Source organism: Sinohyriopsis cumingii, chromosome 15 (genome assembly GCF_028554795.1).
Source record: "Sinohyriopsis cumingii isolate HCF-2022 chromosome 15, ASM2855479v2, whole genome shotgun sequence".
NCBI classification, from domain to species: Eukaryota; Metazoa; Mollusca; class Bivalvia; order Unionida; family Unionidae; genus Sinohyriopsis; species Sinohyriopsis cumingii.
In genome coordinates this window covers 14,759,319-14,778,736 of record NC_142975.1, presented here as the reverse complement: position 1 = coordinate 14,778,736, position 19,418 = coordinate 14,759,319, and the positions used below count along the sequence as shown (strand labels likewise).

Genomic DNA, 19,418 nt, shown 5'->3' with positions numbered 1-19,418 from the left:
TGAAATTTTCCAGTTTTTGTATGTGGGGTTTCTCTGCATAATTAGTCAAAACATTGTAAATTTATCAAGGCCTGCCTATTAATACGAAATTTTAATAGCTAAATTGACAGACTTTCTTTTCATTCCAGCTGGAATATACCAGGTTCCAGAAGACATTTCTCAATATCCCAGCATTCCTGTGCAGCCAATCAGTTACAGTGATGCCAGATATCTCCTCAGGTAGCAACTGATTCACCATGCTGAGATCACTCTAGTAACAAACACTCATCTGTGACTTTGCACAACATTGGTACAGAGTAGAACTCTGGAAATCCCAGTATATGTAGGATATATCTGGTAGATTAAAGTTTTGCCTTTCACTTATTTATTCAGTAAAATGCTGAAATACTTCAGCAAAGTAAAATTAGAAAGGTCACTAGGTCTGATTCACAGATTGTTTCTTTGATGAACAATACAAATGTTACCAACTGAACCTAATTCAGAGGTAACTTGGTCTGGTATACATATTTTTTGTTTGAGGTGTCACTGACAAACCTAGATTGGTCACTATGTTTGCTATTGTTTAATTACTTGATAGCCACAAAACACAAGACACAAAAATGTGAAAGCTTAGTTCCTGGACTTACTAAATAAAAAAATATATAATTGTATAATTGCCATAGAGTCTGTACTTTAGAAATTACATCAGTTCCTCACACCACATGGTTTGTGTCAGCACATGATACCTTTAGAACGAAGTACATGAAGCCTAGGCCTGAATTAAAAAAACAGAGCTACTAGAAACAACAAATAACTTTTTTATCATCCTTTAGGGAACTGATTAAGTAAAACTACACCATCCAACTTTACTGTTATTGCCTGTAAATTAAGTTTTACATATTTTTGAGGTAGTATGTCTGTTTATCATAAATTAATAATTTAAAAATGGAGTGGAATCAAGTACTATTGTTGAGTGAAATCCTATAGAATAGTTTCTTTAGAACAGTTTTCTGAGAGTAAAAATGACTTTTATAAATAATTCGGTTGCCAGGAAACCAGTCAATCATGGAAGGATTATACTTACATTAAAGCAGAAGTAAACCTGGAACTGCCAATGTTTTCTTGTACATTTAGCCCCACTGGTCATGGACCAGAAGAGTTTTTAGGTTGACCTGTTGTCCATTATCCATCATCAATTGACCATTCTGTTAGCAGAAAGTCAGGTCAACACCAAAAGACTGTTGATGATATCTAATTTGTTCTGAATAAAAATGGTTCTGCTCAAATACGGATCACAGTGGCCATTCTGAAAAGCTTGTTATCACTACTTAAACTGAATGGATTGTCATATCAACATGAGACCGTTTTTGATGTAATGTTGGTTCTAAAAGAAAATGGTGGTAGCCTGACATCCAATATGGCCAGCACAGAGCCATATTGAAAATTGCTGTTGCTACTTATTGCTGATGTTTACAAAGAAATGGAGCACATTTCATGTATACTTGTTCTCTCATGTTTGCTTGTTATTAAGAATGTCACAACATTTTGCTTTTGTTTTCCACATGAGTTTAACATGATTCGATATGTTGCAGTGAGGGTTACAATATCTTGTCATAATTAACAAATCTGATTGGCCATTGCTTATTTACACAAGCAGTGAAAATGGCAGGATTAGTTCTCAGACATACCAATTTGGTAGGCATGGTACAGAGATTTTTGAGCTCTTAACTCACTAACCCCTGGAGATTTTTGTCATTTTCACCTGAAATGGGAGTATGAAATGTATTTTGGGGGTTACTTCTAAATACATCCAAAACATCTGATTCCAAGAGATTTTTGTTTAGCCAGATGCCTAGTTGTGTTAGAAATGTTGTTTTTTATTGCCTATTTCTCTCATGCACATGCAGACTGGTAAAAGTTGGCTTTCTTTTTTATTTCTTTATTTTTAATGCTTATTGAATCCATCATTTTTATGTATTGGGCACTTTTTTCTCTCCAAATCCCCAACTTATCCAACATTTTGCAAAGGTTCACCTATTTGTGGGCAGTTTAGACCAGTCAGCGTCAGATCTCAGGCCAAAAAGTCTAAAATCCAGACACAAAACCCAAATCCAACAACAGGAGAATTATTGGTGTCGAAAAAGTTGGGTCTCAAAAAGTGTGTGTGTGTGTGTGATTTGGATTTTTAACATAGCTTTAACGGTTGTTCAGTCATGTGACTACAATGTCTGCAGTGTGTCTAGCACTGGGGCATCTTGCCACAGACATGTAGCATGCTGTCCCACCCACCCAGTCACATTATCCTAACACCAGGCCAACCAATCCTAATACTAACCTTTTAATGCTGAGCTCCTAGCATGGCAGCTGTCTGTACCATTTTTGTAAGTCTTTGATATTACTCGTCCGTGGTTTGGACGCTCTAACCAATGGGTAATGGAACTGTCCAAAAAGTATGTTTTTCCCTGCGTATTTTGCTATGCAAGTAAAATGTCCATATTATTCAGTATCATTGTAGAGCTACATCTGTCTAGTTTTTTGTAACATCACACGCTTAAGAGTATCTTAAATAACCTTGATACTTTTGAGCTCAGAAGTAGGGTACAACTTCATGATGCATAAACGTGACTCCAGACCTTAAGAAAGTAAAATTCAAAGATGATTAGATTTCCATGTTTCCTTGTGTACAATAAATACAGCAGTGTCACTGACTAAACAATCCAGCCTAACAGTTGAGGGCTATACCAGTCACAGCTAATTAGTGGAGATAGAGAATGGAAAAATAGCCTATTATTGAATGGTTGTCTCAGGGTCTATACTACCAACATTTCAATAATCAGTTGCATATGCCATATACCTTTTAACAATGTGGTGGTGTTTTGGCACCTATGAGACCTTTAGGGCAAAATTTCTATGGGCTAAGACCTAATTAACCTGGGCTAGGACCTAATTAACCTGAAAAAAGAAGACTAGTAACAACAACTAACCTTTATTATCATCCTACAATACAAATTTGAAGAAATAAAACTTTACCACTAGATTTAAGCCATAAATTAAGTTTTATGTATTTTCAATGTACTAGGTCTGCTTGTATAAAAAAATAATGATTTTTAAAGCAGTGATGTGACATAAAATACTGTTGTTGGATGAAATTCTAAAATAGTCATTTTCTCAAAGATTTTTTAAAATAAATAATTATTTCATAGAAAACTAGTTTAGTATGTAAACACAATGCAATACATTTAGCAAGAGCTAATCCAGAAACCAAAATTTTCTGATATATTTAATAACTCGGTAAATCAGTGTTTTCTTATTTGTTGCAACTTTTTATATATCCATTAAATGTTTTTTAATAATGTCCACAAATGTTTGTCTACTCTGTTAATATTCTGGAAATAATGTCTGACAACAGCCATACAAATTTCAGGATCTCTGATATATAGCTTTGTAACAGGATCTGTGGCTTAATCATCACATCATGTCCAGTATTGCATAATAATGAATGATACTATAATAAATGCGAGCTGTCCTGTATTTAATGCTGTATTTTCAACTTTATTTACAGCAATATGAAAGGACCAATTGTCAGAAATGACTGGTTTGGTGGACTGAATATAACCTATAGACTGGGTCCTGCATATATTGATGACAGGTAATATAACATTCAGTAATGTGATTTGTTGATATTTGTGTGGAATCACTAATAGTCAATTGCGTGACTTTTGTTGAAGCTGATAGCCAATAAATCCCCTACCCCACATTACCCCCACCCCCACAATTTATATATATATATATATATATATATATATATATATATATATATATATATATATATATATATATATATATATATATATATATATATGTGTGTGTGTGTGTGTGTGTTGGGATTACTTTCCTTGTTAGCTGATGTAATAATTTGATTGGTTTAATTTTTCTGCCAGAAATGATAACAGATGACAAGAGATGAATTTTTTGTACATGTCTTACTCAGAACTTCATGGCAGGCAACATTTTAAAAATCATTCACATGCTGTGAGATAATGGCATACATGTAACTGAACCAGGACATCAACTCAGTAGATTTCAAAATTTTGATCAGTAGTTTGCTTCTCAATTAGTAAGAATTTTTTTGACAGAAAGGTTATGAATTTTAAAGGGAGTGAAGACAAAGAAAACTAGTGCATTTTTTTGTTGCCATAATACATATTCTCCATATTAAAATCAAGCAGCGAGTTTTGGATGTGAATCAGATTCTGATGGCAGTGTCATATTAATAATTGATTAAAATGAGTAAGGTTAGAGACAGTCAAATAAAACAAAAAGAGTTTTTATATCTTCTTGTTCACTCACAGATATTATAATAAAATTCAAAAGCATTTTTAGTTTAATTCGCAAGTTCACTGCCTAGCAACCACTGATGACATTCATTGTGATTATTAAGCTTCACACTTAGTATGCTGTCGGTAGTTTTTGGTCGTACATTGCCCCTTAAATCAATTTATATTTCGCAAGGAAGGGAGAATGAACATCCTGTATCAGCATTAGAATGATGCAATGATAGAATTTTTACCCAGTCTCAAATAAGGCCTTCAAAAGTTTGTGTGTTTCTTACAGAAAAATCATTGTAAACAGTGGTGTCTGCATATGCATCATTGTATCATTTCTTCCTCCATGTACTTTTTTGAAAATATACTTTGCATGAAACACAAAATGCAGACTCAAAACCTTTGTTGTTTGCATACACTTAAACTCTGATTTCCAAGCATTATTAAACTTCTTGTAACATTTTTTTAGGTATTATGGACTTTTTTGAGTAAATAAATATGTACATTTTGGCATTTCAACATGAACTGACCAAAAAGAAATAAGAGCTTGTCTGAAAATGTATCTTTAAAAGTCCTAAAAAATACAAATCAGTATGAAATGTTGTGAATACAGGGGACCTTACATGAGTGTCCATCATACATGACAGGTGTGAATTTCTGTTAATACAGGGGACCTTGCATGTGTGTCCATCAGATGTGACAAGTGTGAAATGAAATTCTGTTAATACATGGGACCTTGCAAGTATAGTCCATCAGATATGACGTGTGAAATACTGTTAGTACAGAGGACCTTGCATGTGTATCCATCAGATATGAGAAGCATGAAATACTGTTAATACAGGAGACCTTACTAGTATGTCCATCAGATATGACAAGTGTGAAATACTGTTAATACAGGGGACCTTACTAGTATGTCCATCATATATGAGAAGTGTGAAATACTGTTAATACAGGGGACCTTACTAGTATGTTCATCAGATATGACAAATGTGAAATACTGTTAATACAGGGGACTTTGCAAGTATGTCCATCAGATATGAGAAGTGTGAAATACTGTTAATACAGGGGACCTTACTAGTATGTCCATCAGATATGACAAGTGTGAAATACTGTTAATACAGGGGACCTTACTAGTATGTCCATCAGATATGAGAAGTGTGAAATACTGTTAATACAGGGGACCTTACTAGTATGTCCATCAGATATGACAAATGTGAAATACTGTTAATACAGGGGACTTTGCAAGTATGTCCATCAGATATGAGAAGTGTGAAATACTGTTAATACAGAGGACCTTACTAGTATGTCCATCAGATATGACAAGTGTGAAATACTGTTAATACAGGGGACCTTACTAGTATGTCCATCAGATATGACAAATGTGAAATACTGTTAATACAGGGGACCTTTCTAGTATGTCCATCAGATATGACAAATGTGAAATACTGTTAATACAGGGGACTTTGCAAGTATGTCCATCAGATTTGAGAAGTGTGAAATACTGTTAATACAGGGGACCTTACTAGTATGTCCATCAGATATGACAAGTGTGAAATACTGTTAATGCAGGGGACCTTACTAGTGTGTTCATCAGATATGACAAGTGTGAAATACTGTTAATACAGGGGACCTTTCTAGTATGTCCATCAGATATGAGATGTGTGAAATACTGTTAATACAGGGGACTTTGCAAGTATGTCCATCAGATATGAGAAGTGTGAAATACTGTTAATACAGGGGACCTTACCAGTATGTCCATCAGATATGACAAGTGTGAAATACTGTTAATACAGGGGACCTTACTAGTGTGTTCATCAGATATGACAAGTGTGAAATACTGTTAATATAGAGGACCTTGCAAGTATAGTCCATCAGATATGACAAGTGTGAAATACTGTTAATATAGGGGACCTTGCAAGTATAGTCCATCAGATATGACAAGTGTGAAATACTGTTAATACAGAGGACCTTGCATGTGTCCCTCAGATATGACAAGTAAAGGTGAAAGTATTCCAATTTCAGATAGAGACACAGAATAACGATTACAATTTGAGGTTCATGTCATATATGCATTTATTCATCACAGGCTTGTATGGTTGCTTACAATTTACTTGTCATACATGTACTATATAATAATACAAGGGAGACACTTCTCTCCTTTCTCACATGAACTATTTAAAAATCAGGGCTGATATTTAAAGCTATACCATCCTAACTTCATGCCTGTACATGGATCGTACCATTTTTCTCATGATTCAAACGCACTTGTTATGAGATCATGATGACATTAACTTGATCAGTACCTTTTGTAGTGATTAAGAAATATTCAACGAAATAAAATTTAAATACATATAACAATTCAGACAAAAGGTAGCACAATGGAAATGTCTGGTTTAACTTATGCCAGTTTTACCTCAAGTTTGTGGCCCTGGAGCGAGTGTTAGCTGTTCAAGTCAGGACCCCTATTCGTGAGTTTGTTTACTAGACTCTATTTTCTTATCGGAAAACCCAAGACAGATATTTTTTTCATGTCAGAGGCAAGGCAAGACGAAAATTTGGTTACTGTAATATGCACTTTTTATACCTTGTTAGGAAAATATGAGCAAAAGGGACAACTATACAGAATTAAATTTTTCACGGAAATATTTAAATATAAGATAAATCTTTGTTATTTAATAACACTGAAAACAATCTAATAAAAATTGATCATTTGTGTAAATATGGTAATTTTTGCATTTAATTTATGTGAAACAGTTCTAAGAAAACATTGGATTCTTGAATGTGATATCATTGTCATGGATTCATTGACAGGCAGGTTGAGGATAATACAACAGTCATTATTTGTGGACTTTATGACTATTCAGGAAAGTTACTGTAGAATTTTGACTAGTTAAAGTGAGTGTTATGCATAAATAATTTATCAATTTCTTTTAAGTCTATACTGTTGTATTAACTACTAATCCACATGGATTTAGCCAATTTGTGACTAAAGTTTTAACTGCAGATCTGGTATGTAGCAAAAATAAATATACGTTAAATAAAATGCATATACGTATATTTTTCATACAGTTTTCTGTAATTATGGCATTTAATATACAGATTGCTCTTTTTATGTTCAGATTACACTTTTTGCCACTTATAATAGTAATAAATTACATTTATACCTCTCTTGGGAGTTGGCATGAGTGAACCTACAACAAAGCAGTTCAGGTTCACATTTAATACAGTTCACTTTGATGGGTACCTAGGTTCACATTTAATACAGTTCACTTTGATGGGTACCTAGGTTCACATTTAATACAGTTCACTTTGATGGGTACCTAGGTTCACATTTAATACAGTTCACTTTGATGGGTACCTAGGTCACCAATCCTTAGGATTGGCCGGTACCTGGTGGAAATTTTCCAGTATTTCAACATCTCTAATGACAGATGTAAAATACTGTTAATACAAGGGATTTTACATTTTTGTTCATCAGATATGACAAGTATGAAATACTGTGAATTAATTTATTTTTGTATCAGATTGCAAGTTTTTATTTAAATAGAACATTTTCATTGGTGCTTAAATTCATGCATTTGTATAGGGGTTCAACTGTTTCCACAAAGAATCATTTGGGAAGGGCTCCAGCTGTTTCCACAAAGAATCATTTGTGAAGGGTCCCACTGTTTCCAAAAAGAATCATTTGTTGAAGGATCCAAATGTTTCCACAGAGAATCATTTGGGAAGGGGTCCTTTTGTTTCCACAACCAATCATTTGGTGAAGGGTTCAACTGTTTCCACAAAGAATCATTTGTGAAGAGTAATAATGTTTCCACAAAAATAATTTGTGAAGAGTCCAGCTATTTCAACAAAATATATTTGGGAAGGTGTCCTACTGTCTACACTTGGAATCTTTTGGGAAGGGCTCCTGCTGTTTCCACAAAGAATCATTTGGGAAGGAGTCCTGCTGTTTTTACACAAATAATCATTTGGGAATGGGTCCTACTGTTTCCACAAGAAATCTTTCATGAACGGGTCCTACTGTTTCCACTTAGAATCATTTGTGTAGGGGACACATTGTTTCCACAAGGAACTCTTGTTTGTTTTGTCATTAAAATTCATGATTTATATCAACCCACATAAATTAGTATACTGTAGGAATTAGTTTAATTAGATGTACTTGCTTAAAAATTTAATACAAATCTTATTGAAATTTATGAAACAGGTCAAATAATTTGTAAATTTGATGATGAAAACATGGATTATACAAGCTTGAAAAGTCATTGAAATTGAAGATTTGCTTGGAAAACTCCTTGAATTTTAAAATTATTCATTTTATCTTTGTAACCTACTTGAATATATTGAAGAACGTTGTGAATTTTTCTACATACTTCTCAAATTTATCTGAGGGAGTACAAAATGTTAAAACTGAATATATCACTTCTAAACTTCAGAAATATTTGTGTATTTTCCAAAAATAATATATGAATTAAACAGAATACAATTGGATGGCTCAAATCATGCACAAGTAGTGTCCCTTTTGCTGTATTGGAATGCTATTTAGATATGTGTTGTTATCTTTTCATCTTTTGTACCTGTTTATACAGTACTGCAGGAATGGCCTTTGCAAACACAGAGCCCAGTTTGGATCCTTTTGGCATGGACCCCTGGATTTTCATGTGGGGCCCTCTGTGACATAAATATTACTTTCTCTCAATAGATATATTTTTGAAAATTACTAATGCATGGGGCCCTTGTGAGACTGGGGTCTAATTGGGCCAAATTGGTCCACTCGGTCTAAGGCTGGCCCTGCAGTACTGATATGCCATGATAATAAAAAAAAAGAAGGAAATTTGTTTCATAAGTAAAGATTCATCTTGAAAACTTTTACAAGTTCTTATAAACTCATGGAAAAGTCTTTGAAAATCAAATTGTTGGTACTGTTAATCATGTAAATGAAAAGTCCATACAAATTAAGTTATTGGGACTGTACAGTTTATGTAAGTGATTGAAATTATTTGACAATTTTCCTCAATTTGATTTAAATTGAGCACAAGTATAAGATTATAGAGGAAAATTACTGATTTTATTAGACAATCCCAAATATCAGTGTAGTGATACAAATATTAAATGCCTTTGGTGCCTGTCAGTAGTCCTTGGCCTTAGCTAATGTCAAGGTGTCATTAGCGATATTATGAGGTGTTGTTATAGGTGCTACATATTGAGAAAACAATTATATAGAGGTGTTATTATAAGTGTTACATATAGAAAAATAATGATAAAGAGGATATTTTCTTGTATTGATTGAATAATGGTTACTTTCATAAAGTGGGTAAAAAAATTTGTAGTTTCACAGGTGGTAAAGATGTGAGTGAACATACTAGTTTTTCACCTGTACTTGAAAAAAAAATAAAATTTTCTCTTTATTTTATGTTCTATTGTGCTAGCTAGCAAAAGTGTATAACAGATTGAAATATCAGATTTCTTATTGTAATGTCATCTGTTACCGTTAATGTTGTCAGTGTTTCGTGTGTATTAGTACAAAACATTCAGTGGTCACATATTTCTCTTTCCTAATTCAACATTAAAAAAAACATACATTTATTATAAATTAAGTACACAGTGAGATCTGAATCTAAGTTTTACAGGTTGCAGTATTTACCACTTGGCCATTACAGTGTTTACCACTTGGCCAAGCAGTCAAAAAAATAGCAGATGAGAGTTTTCAATCATAATGTTATCAATATCCTGTTACATTTTAGGCTCTTTAAAATAGCAACAAGAAAAGAGTGAAGACAACAAGCCTTTTAAAATTTAACAAATAATTTATTTCCTTAGAAAAACAAGGTAAAAATGAGAAAAAGAACTTATGGTTTTATAATCAGATCCAAAAATAATCCAAGAATTAAAAAAAGAAGTCCTAGAAAATAAAAGTCCTGGAAAACAAAAGTCCTAAATGAATCTGAGTTGGAGTTCTAATACAAAATCCAAGATGGAGGAGGATTACATATGCAGTAGGCATGTTGTCCTGATGTTTTAAGAGTTCCTTGTTGAGCCACAGAAAATAATATTACAGTTTTGAATTCCAAATAAAATTTCAATAAATATCTTTGTCTAATTTTTCTGTATGAGCACTTACATTTTTCCAAGGAAAAGAATTAATAATTCCATAAAATAGAATTTCAATTCAAGCTGGTCACAACAAAACACCTTTAAGTGTCAATGTTTTATAGCCCAACTGAAATTCTCTATAGAAAAAATGTTATACACTAATTTAACAGATTCCCGTATGAGGGTCACATGATCATGTTTCTAGAACAATGTAGAAGCTTTTTACATGTCTAACATCACATATTCCCAGTATGGCCTCGACTAAAACCGATGATTTTACTCTGAGAAAGAATGTAATTATTTTTTTTTTTTTAAATGTTGTTTACTTCATCTCTTACTGATTCTGAATCAAGGTCAGGAGCTAGGTCAACATTTGATACAAAGTTTCTATTATTAGTGTAGATAAGAAAACAGCTCAAATTAATTTATGGAAAATGTCATATCCAATAAATAAAGTTACATTACAGTAGCTTGTAATGGTATATATAAAAAAATGTGAAACTCATAAACAAACAATTAAATTAAATCAAATATAAATTAATCAAATATACATAAAAATCTTTTGAATAGAATGGAAAAATAAAATTGTTAATTTCACTCTAGTGACTTAATCAAAATGATTTCTCTAGGAAAATTCACCATTTCTTGGACTAGTTTTAATTTGATGGGCATAATGAACCTCAATAACATGGTTGGCTAGGGACAAATTGAATTTAGGCTGAACATGAATTAAAGACCATTTGTCACACAACTGCAAAGAATTGATGTTACACAATTATATTGGTGTATGATGATACTCTGTATTGTCATATATACTCACTGGTAAGTTATACTGCATTGATCCAAATCAGCAATTGCAAAAGTTACCTGCAGATCTGGGTCTATACCTGAGCAATAAGTAGAACAAACCAACAAAGACCTTGAGCAAAGGTCAGTCCATTTTTTCTGCCTATACCGCCCTCCAAGTAGAACAAAATAAGTTGGCTGACTCTCTCTTTTTGGAGCAGTTTCCAAATCTCCTGGAGTATGGAAATTCGATAGGTGGCAACCTGGTTATTCTTGGAGATTTCAACTATCACTTTGACTGTCCCGGAAACTCAAATACATCAAAACTCATAGATTCCATTAATGTTTTCAACCTCAAACAGTCAGTTAACCAACCCACCCATAAACACGGTCACATTTTAGACTGGATTCTTTATAGACCTGATGATAACATTCTACGGTCTTCCCTGGTATCCCATGACCTTGCATCAGATCACCTCTGCATTATATGCCATCTTGACGTATCAGTCTCTAACCCTCCACCTTTATCTGCTACTAAGAGAAACCTCTGTATGATAAATAGAACCAAACTAATGCACGATATCCAAGCAACTAACTTAACAACTTGCTTACCTCCTACCGCAGAACAACTCGATAACTGCCTGCATTCATTGCTTGACAAACATGCCCCAGCTACCAAGTGCAGAGTATCAATTCAAAAGTGTTCTCCATGGTATAGCAGTGTTAGGGACCAGCTTCGCGCTGCTAAAAGAGACAGCCGTAAAGTTGAGAGGCTTTGGCTTTCCACCAGACTCACTATCCATAAACAAATCTATGAAGCCTCTAAGAAGAATATCACATAGTCCATGCAGTGAAATCAGCCCACTACACTACTAAGATCATGGAAAGTTCCAGCTGTAAAGAGCTCTTGAGATTACTAACAAGCTAATGTCAAGGAACAAATCTAAACCACTTCCAACTACCTTCTTTCCAGTCAACCTTCCAGACATGTTTGCAAATTTCTTCCATGACAAAGTACAAACCATTAGAGATAAGCTTGACATCACAATTTCAATTGACTCGTCATCACCATACAGTTGGGATACAGAATTTGAGCGGTAACCATTAGCAGCATTTGAACCTGTCTCTATGGATTTCGAACTTACAATCATGATGAAGAGTACACCAAAATCATGTGAACTTGATCCAATTCAAACATCACTGCTGCTTGAGTGCTTAGATCCAGCATTGCCTTCACTAACTGATGTTATTAATACCTCTCTCTCATCCAGGGAATTCCCATTATTTTTCAAAACTGCCATTGTAACGCCTCTGCTGAAGAAATCAACACTTGACCATAACGATTTAAAGAACTACTGCCCAGTTTCTAATCTCCCATTCATGTAAAAAATCTTAGAAAAGGTTGTTCTATCCCAGCTTGTATCTCATCTAAATTCAAACAGTCTTTTTAGCAATGTACAATCTGCATATTGCCCTTGCCATGGTACTGAAACTGCTCTTCTAAAAGTAGTTAATGACGTTCTCTCTGCATTGGATAGCGGAAAGATTACAGCCCTCACCCTCCTTGATTTGTCTGCAGCATTTGACACAATAGACCATGATATTTTACTTCACCGTCTCAAGCATGTATTTGGCATTCATGATACAGCCTTACTGTGGTTCAAGTCTTACTTGTTCAACAGGACACAAATTGTGTCTGCAAATGGAATACACTGCAGCCAAGTTGATCAGAGCACACCTCCCCACTGCTCTGTACCCTACACTGGCTATCCATTCGATCCAGAATCAAACACAAAATTTGTTCTCTGTGCTACGTTTCACTGTCGGACACTAGTCCAACATACCTCTCCGACCTCACCCATGTGTGCACACCAGCAAGATAATTACGTTCCTCTTCTGAAAATCATATACTCATTATTCCCACTATGAAAACAAAGTCATATGGACAGCGTTCTTTTGCATACCAGGGCCCAGCAACGTGGAATGAATTGCCCACTGAACTTAGACACAAAGACACAGTGATCACATTCAAGAGAACTCTCAAAACTCACTTATTTTGACTGCAAGAACAAACTTAAAGACCTAATAATGTTTCCTACCTTTAATATTCTCAGCATGTTTTTTTAATGTTTTCTAATTTCATGGTGTTTGTTTTTGTAATCATATAATTATATGTTTTTTTTTTATCTTATAGGCGTTGTCTAATGTTGTAAAGCACTTTAAGCTTCTAAAGATTAGGCGCTATACAAAGTCTTCATTATTATTATTATTATCTGCTTGTCCATGTTTCCAGTTAGACCCAATTTTATAAGTAAGCATAAACAGTATTTGAAAGTGTGACAATTTTCATGACAGTGCTAATAAATATGTGAAAGTGTGACATGATTTTCATGACAGTGCACATAAATATGTAAAAATGTAACATGCTTTTCATAACAGGGACAATAAATTTGTGAAAGTGTGACAGTTTTCATGACTGCTAATAAATATGTGAAAGTGTGACATAATTTTCAGGAAATAGACAAATATGTGATAGTGTAACACAATTTTCAGGAAAAGGCTAGTAAATATGTGAAAGTGACGTAATTTTCATGACAGTAGCAATAGATATGTGAAAGTGTGACAATTTTCATGACACTGCTAATAAATATGTGAAAGTGTGTCATAATTTTCATGACAGTGCCCATAAATACGTGAAAGTGTGACATAATTATCATGACAGTGCCAATAAATATGTGAACATGTTGCAGTTTTCACGACAGGGTCAATTAAGATCATAAACCAGCATCTCTGTATTGGTTCAGCTTTACATATTTCAAATTTTACCTTGAATTGGCATCATATAGTCACTATTTTGCTAAGGTGCTGTAAAACACACACACACGCATGCACGCATGCATGCATGCATGCACACATACATACATACATACATACATACATACATATATACATACATACACACACTTTCACACACATACATACATACATACATACATGCCGTGTTTTTTTGTGTGGTATACCGCTTTGTAGTTTGTTACTGTGGTCGAGTGAATAGAGTGTGATATCATGTCATTTTTTCATTTAATTTGTTATCAGATTAATTAGGATCAATTACCAAACTTATGTTGTTAATGACGGGACCATAAGTTGCGCTGTTAAGTGAAATGCACAAAATCGGATGGATTCTGGTTATTGAAATGCAATTTTCCATGGCAGAAATTTACTTATCTTCTCATGCTAATATTTTGTGACTGTGTTTACAATGGCCACTGCTTTGATTCTACAGAACATCTGGTAAGTCAAGTCTTTATTAGGGAATGGTGTAAACAAATGCTGACTATTGATAACCGAAACTTACCAGCCCATCAGACTATTGACATTACGAAAGTTACTAGTCTGACAGGAAATATGCTAGCATTGGGCTAGCGGACTACCACTAATTTTGAGCCCTGATATGTATGTATGTATGTATGTATGTATGTATATGTATATATATGTATATATATGTAAATATATATATATAGTGTACTTTAAGTCCATTAATGTCAAGCTATGTTAATGTCTTCTCTGTATTAACGAAAAATGAACTGAATGAAATCTCTTCTGAAGACGAAATAAAGAAAGTCACACACACACACACACACACACACACACCATTTATCTGACTCTACATTTTTATAAGTGCAGCTTCAGGTAATTTACCCAATAACTATGTATTTGTACTATACTGTATTTTACAGACTGGTGGAGCTTTCAGTAGAAAATGTGATCCAGTCCCGGTCTATCACCAACATTTTTTCTGTCATAGAAGGGCACTATGAGAAAGGTAAGAAATGATTTAAATGTTAACAGTTATAGACTAAGATTGATTTTCTTGTTTGTTACAGTGTTGTTGCAGTAATCAAATGGTCCCCATATTTTCTTTAACTTTTTATCTTCTGATGACACATGCATGCATCACTAAAAGTAGTTCTTGCTTCCCCACACATGCATGCAACACTAAAAGTAGTTCTTGCTTCCCCACACATGCATGCAACACTAAAAGTAGTTCTTGCTTCCCCACACATGCATTCAACACTAAAAGTAGTTCTTGCTTTCCCACACATGCAAGCATCACTAAAAGTAGTTCTTGCTTCCCCACACATGCATTCAACACTAAAAGTAGTCCTTGCTTTCCCACACATGCATGCAACATTAAAGGTAGTCCTTGCTTGCCCACACATGCTGTGTTGCATTACTAGAAACACTCTCTCTGAACTGTTTGCTTCTACAACCATTGGTTGCCAAGGGTTGGATAACCTCAGATGCACATAGATGCATTTCTCCATAAAGCTTTGCACCAGGTGAAGTTGCAAACATCAAGGCATTTTAAAAATATTAAGCCAGTGAAAGTGGTCCTTGCATAGAATGTATATTACCTTCTGCTGACACATGTATGCATCATTAAAAATAGGCTTGATTCCCCACACATGCTGTGTTGCATTACTAGAATCACTTTCTGACCTTGTTGACTCCTACAAGCATTTCTGTCCAAGAGTCGGTTAGTCCCAGATGCACATATATCAAAGCTTTGCATTGGATGAAATTGCAAATATCTAGGCTCTTTAAATATATTTAACCAATGATAGTAGTATCTAAATAAAATTTTAGAAGTGTTCTAATATTAGTTTTATGTCCAGCCAGCAAGAATTGTGAGATCAAACAAATGTGAAAAGTGAAATAAAATGGCAACCTTCTTGAAGGATTTTGAAGACTTTGAAAGTGATTATATGAAATAACATTGATTTTCTTCACAAGATTCGATGTGAATGATTGGACTTTAGTACGAGTCCTGCTTCAACACCTATTATTTCAGATATTGTACTTTGGTATTTATAACGTGATATTTTTATACCTATTTTTCTGATTTTCAGGGTCACTGTAACAAAAGAAATACGGCATCAAAGCTGCCTATACATGTGTTACATCGAATTCATTGCATTTTAACTACTAGTTACTAGCCTTATCTAAAAAATAACTAATGCTTACAAACAGCGATAGTTCTGTTCTTTGATTGCTTATTTTAATAAACTCTTTTCTTTCACATTGAGTAGTACATTTTGTTTGCACACAAGATACTGGTAACTTGTTCAGCTACTGTGTCATGACCATTTATAAACGGTGCAAAATGCAACATTTTGGTTACTTTGATACATAATCCTGAAAATACAGAATGTGCTGTTGTATCAAATTGACAACTTATTTACTTTTCTTTAGACAGCTGTTGTGGCCAAAGTGGTTAGAGCATCCACCTGAGATGCTGGAGGTCACGGGTTTGAACCCTGGCCAAGTCATACCAAAGACTTATATAAATATGGTACTAGCAGCTACCTCGCTTGGTGCTCAGCATTAAGAGGTTAGTGTAAGGACTGGTTTGCCTGGTGTCAGGATAATGTGACTGGGTGGGACATCATGCTACATGCATGCAGCATGAAGCCAAGTGCTAGAAATTACTATAAACTGCACACTGCAGACATTGTAGCAGTCCAACTAAAAAATTTAAAACTGTGTTAAAAAAACCCACAGTCTTTACTTTGGAAATAAACGTCTTTCTTTTTTATTATCAAATTAAATCACAGTGATTTATACATTGTAACCATAGAGTGATTTTGCTACATTGACTCTATGGTAGTCTGTGCCAGCTAAGGCTTCTGATGTGCCACACATAATTGTGTTGCCATGTGGGTAAATTTTAGCTTAGAAACTGACATATATTTCACAGGTATCATGATAGTCCCAAATCTAAATGGCAATAATGCATCAAAATATTATGATGGGCAACGTAAGAAACCCCACTACTAAAAGAACCATGCAAATCATAATAGCTACATATTAATCACTAACAGAAAAGAATGGAGAAGCAGTCCAGATCTGTTTTAAAGCAACCAAATGACATATAACAAATGGTGAACAGTGCACTATTCAAATGGTCAAATGTTGTCAAGATTTTGTAATGAAGGCTATCACAGGCACGTAATATGGCAGAACAGTGTTTTTCACCTCTTGCTGAGTCAAAAATTAGCTTACACATTATTCACACAAATATACAGTATATCTGATAATGGGAATTAAATGTGTGATGATCCTTATGGTCACAACAGATGAAACTGATGCATCAGTGACTTCACAAATGAATGATAATGCAAGGGAACGTTTTAACTAAATTTTCAGAAGAAATAATTGAATCTGTGGAAACTGAAATGAATACGTATGCTGAGAGGAAATTAGAAGCCTGATCCCATGTGGTCACCTACTTAAGCAGCAGAATCGAAGGTATTTATTGGAATAAATGTTGTTTTAAATATCATGCAAATTCCACAATATAAGATTGGCTGGAACATGGGTAATTTGTTTATAATGATGAGAGAAAGAGATTAAATTCAGGGTATTTCCATATTAATAACATGATTAACAACCCTTCCAGGAGACAACTTCAACATGACGAGTTGTGTTGTGTTAAACCAATACTTACCAGTAGCCATGTAAGAAGACTTGAAAATTACAATCCACACAAGGACGAAGTAATCAATGAGGGTTTGTTAGCATTTACAGGTAGATTGTCTTTTTAGACAATACATGCTTAAGTTAAGATGAAAGTTTGGGAGAGGGCCACTTCTGCTAATTGCTATATTTTCTGAATTTTAAATATAGGATGGATGCAAGGAAGGTCAAGGAACTAAATAAGGCCATAATGTCAGGCTCAAGGTCAGTGCACTAAATAAGGCCAAGATGTTGGGTTCAAGGTCAAAGGCCATGACACATATTATAATACAGCACATATCTTGTGAACATGTTAACACATTAACCCCTGAGCCAAACAGCTAGGCAGTCCCCTGAAGCATACTTGCAGAGATCACCTAGAGCAGTGTTAGCCTTTCCAGTGCCTGTATCCCTGAGACTAGCTGACAGCAATTGGATTGCAGATTTTTATAGAGGGGCTACTTACAATAAAATTGTTATTATTTTATTTGCATTCATTTAATTCAGCTCAAATTTGGCACGGCAGTTCTCAATAAACTTACATACATAATGGTATAAATTTCATGCCACATGCAGAAATAAAACTAATGCATGATGGTGAAAACAAATGATGTACTTGCCAATTTGCTTCTCTTGCCGTGAATAATCGATAAAATCCATTATGAATTCACAAAGAATTATTAACACCATCAACACATGAAATAATTATATTTTATGTACACAAAAATTCCACTTGTCGTCTCTTGTAAACTAAACATCCTGTGAATACTGTACACAAATGGGCATATTTTATTTGCTCTTTACTTACCTTTCTTCGTAAGAATTCTCACTGAAATTTTTAAAACTAATAAAACACTTAACAAACCTTGAACTATGAACACTCATGTTAACAACGTATATTTCCCAAACATTTATTCAACGATTATTCAAAAGAAAAAAGAAGCTCCACGAAATCAAATGCATTTGCATCAGGGTCTAAATCCGTTGCTGGTCCTTGGTAAGTTGGTATAGCCTCTTGTCAATGTGTGTTTTATCATTTACGATCATCGATCAGCTCTACCTTCATTTTCTTCTTCTTCTTCAACATTCTCATTTTCGTCACTACCGCTGTTATTTTCAGTAGCTTTTTCGATGTCACTATCAATCTCGTCTGATTAAAATCCAGAAAATTATCCATCAGAATCCGTCAAGAAAAAGTCTGCTCCTAGAGGCTGATTCTCATCAATTTGCATCATTTTGAAATCGAAATATTTTCACTAAATCAACTGATATCGAAGTGAAAAAAATTTCCCGCTGTTCAGCAATGTGCGCTCTATCTATGTAAGCTAAAATTTGATTGGTTAAACTGCCTGCATTAGTAGGAAATGGCTTTAAATCGACCAATGGTTTGCGCCGAGTTAACTCGTCGTGCGGGAGAAAGGCCTTGCTAAATACTGCCTCTTAAACTCGGCGCTCGGGAGACAAGCTATGCAAACTCAGCCACTTTAGCGAGGCTCGCGGGAGATCAGGGGTGTAAAGTACGACGAGTATACTCGTCGCCAGGGGTTAATGTGTTAACTCAAACATGAGAAAATACTTTTGCTTCCAAAGTTTTTATTTTGGGTTTTCTCAGGAATATCTGAAGTAATTCCAATAATCAGAATAAATGGCAGAAACAGATCTCTCTCCCATGGATTCCTAGAAATTTTTTTCAGCAATTAGTGCATCAGTCCATTT

The 19,418-nt window shown here is 34.4% G+C and overlaps 1 protein-coding gene across 6 annotated transcripts in view; it reads left to right on the top strand.

Annotated features, from left to right (window-relative positions):
* The window catches only part of LOC149781297 (putative N-acetylated-alpha-linked acidic dipeptidase), a 324,099-nt gene that overhangs the window by 256,847 nt on the left and 47,834 nt on the right, over positions 1-19,418 (top strand). For all 6 annotated transcript variants that reach the window (XM_089935382.1, XM_089935384.1, XM_089935381.1 and 3 more), the window contains 3 exons: positions 129-219; positions 3,542-3,628; positions 14,924-15,009. In XM_089935382.1, coding sequence (XP_089791508.1) covers positions 129-219; positions 3,542-3,628; positions 14,924-15,009 — 264 coding nt within the window. The remainder of the gene's footprint in view (positions 1-128; positions 220-3,541; positions 3,629-14,923; positions 15,010-19,418) is intronic.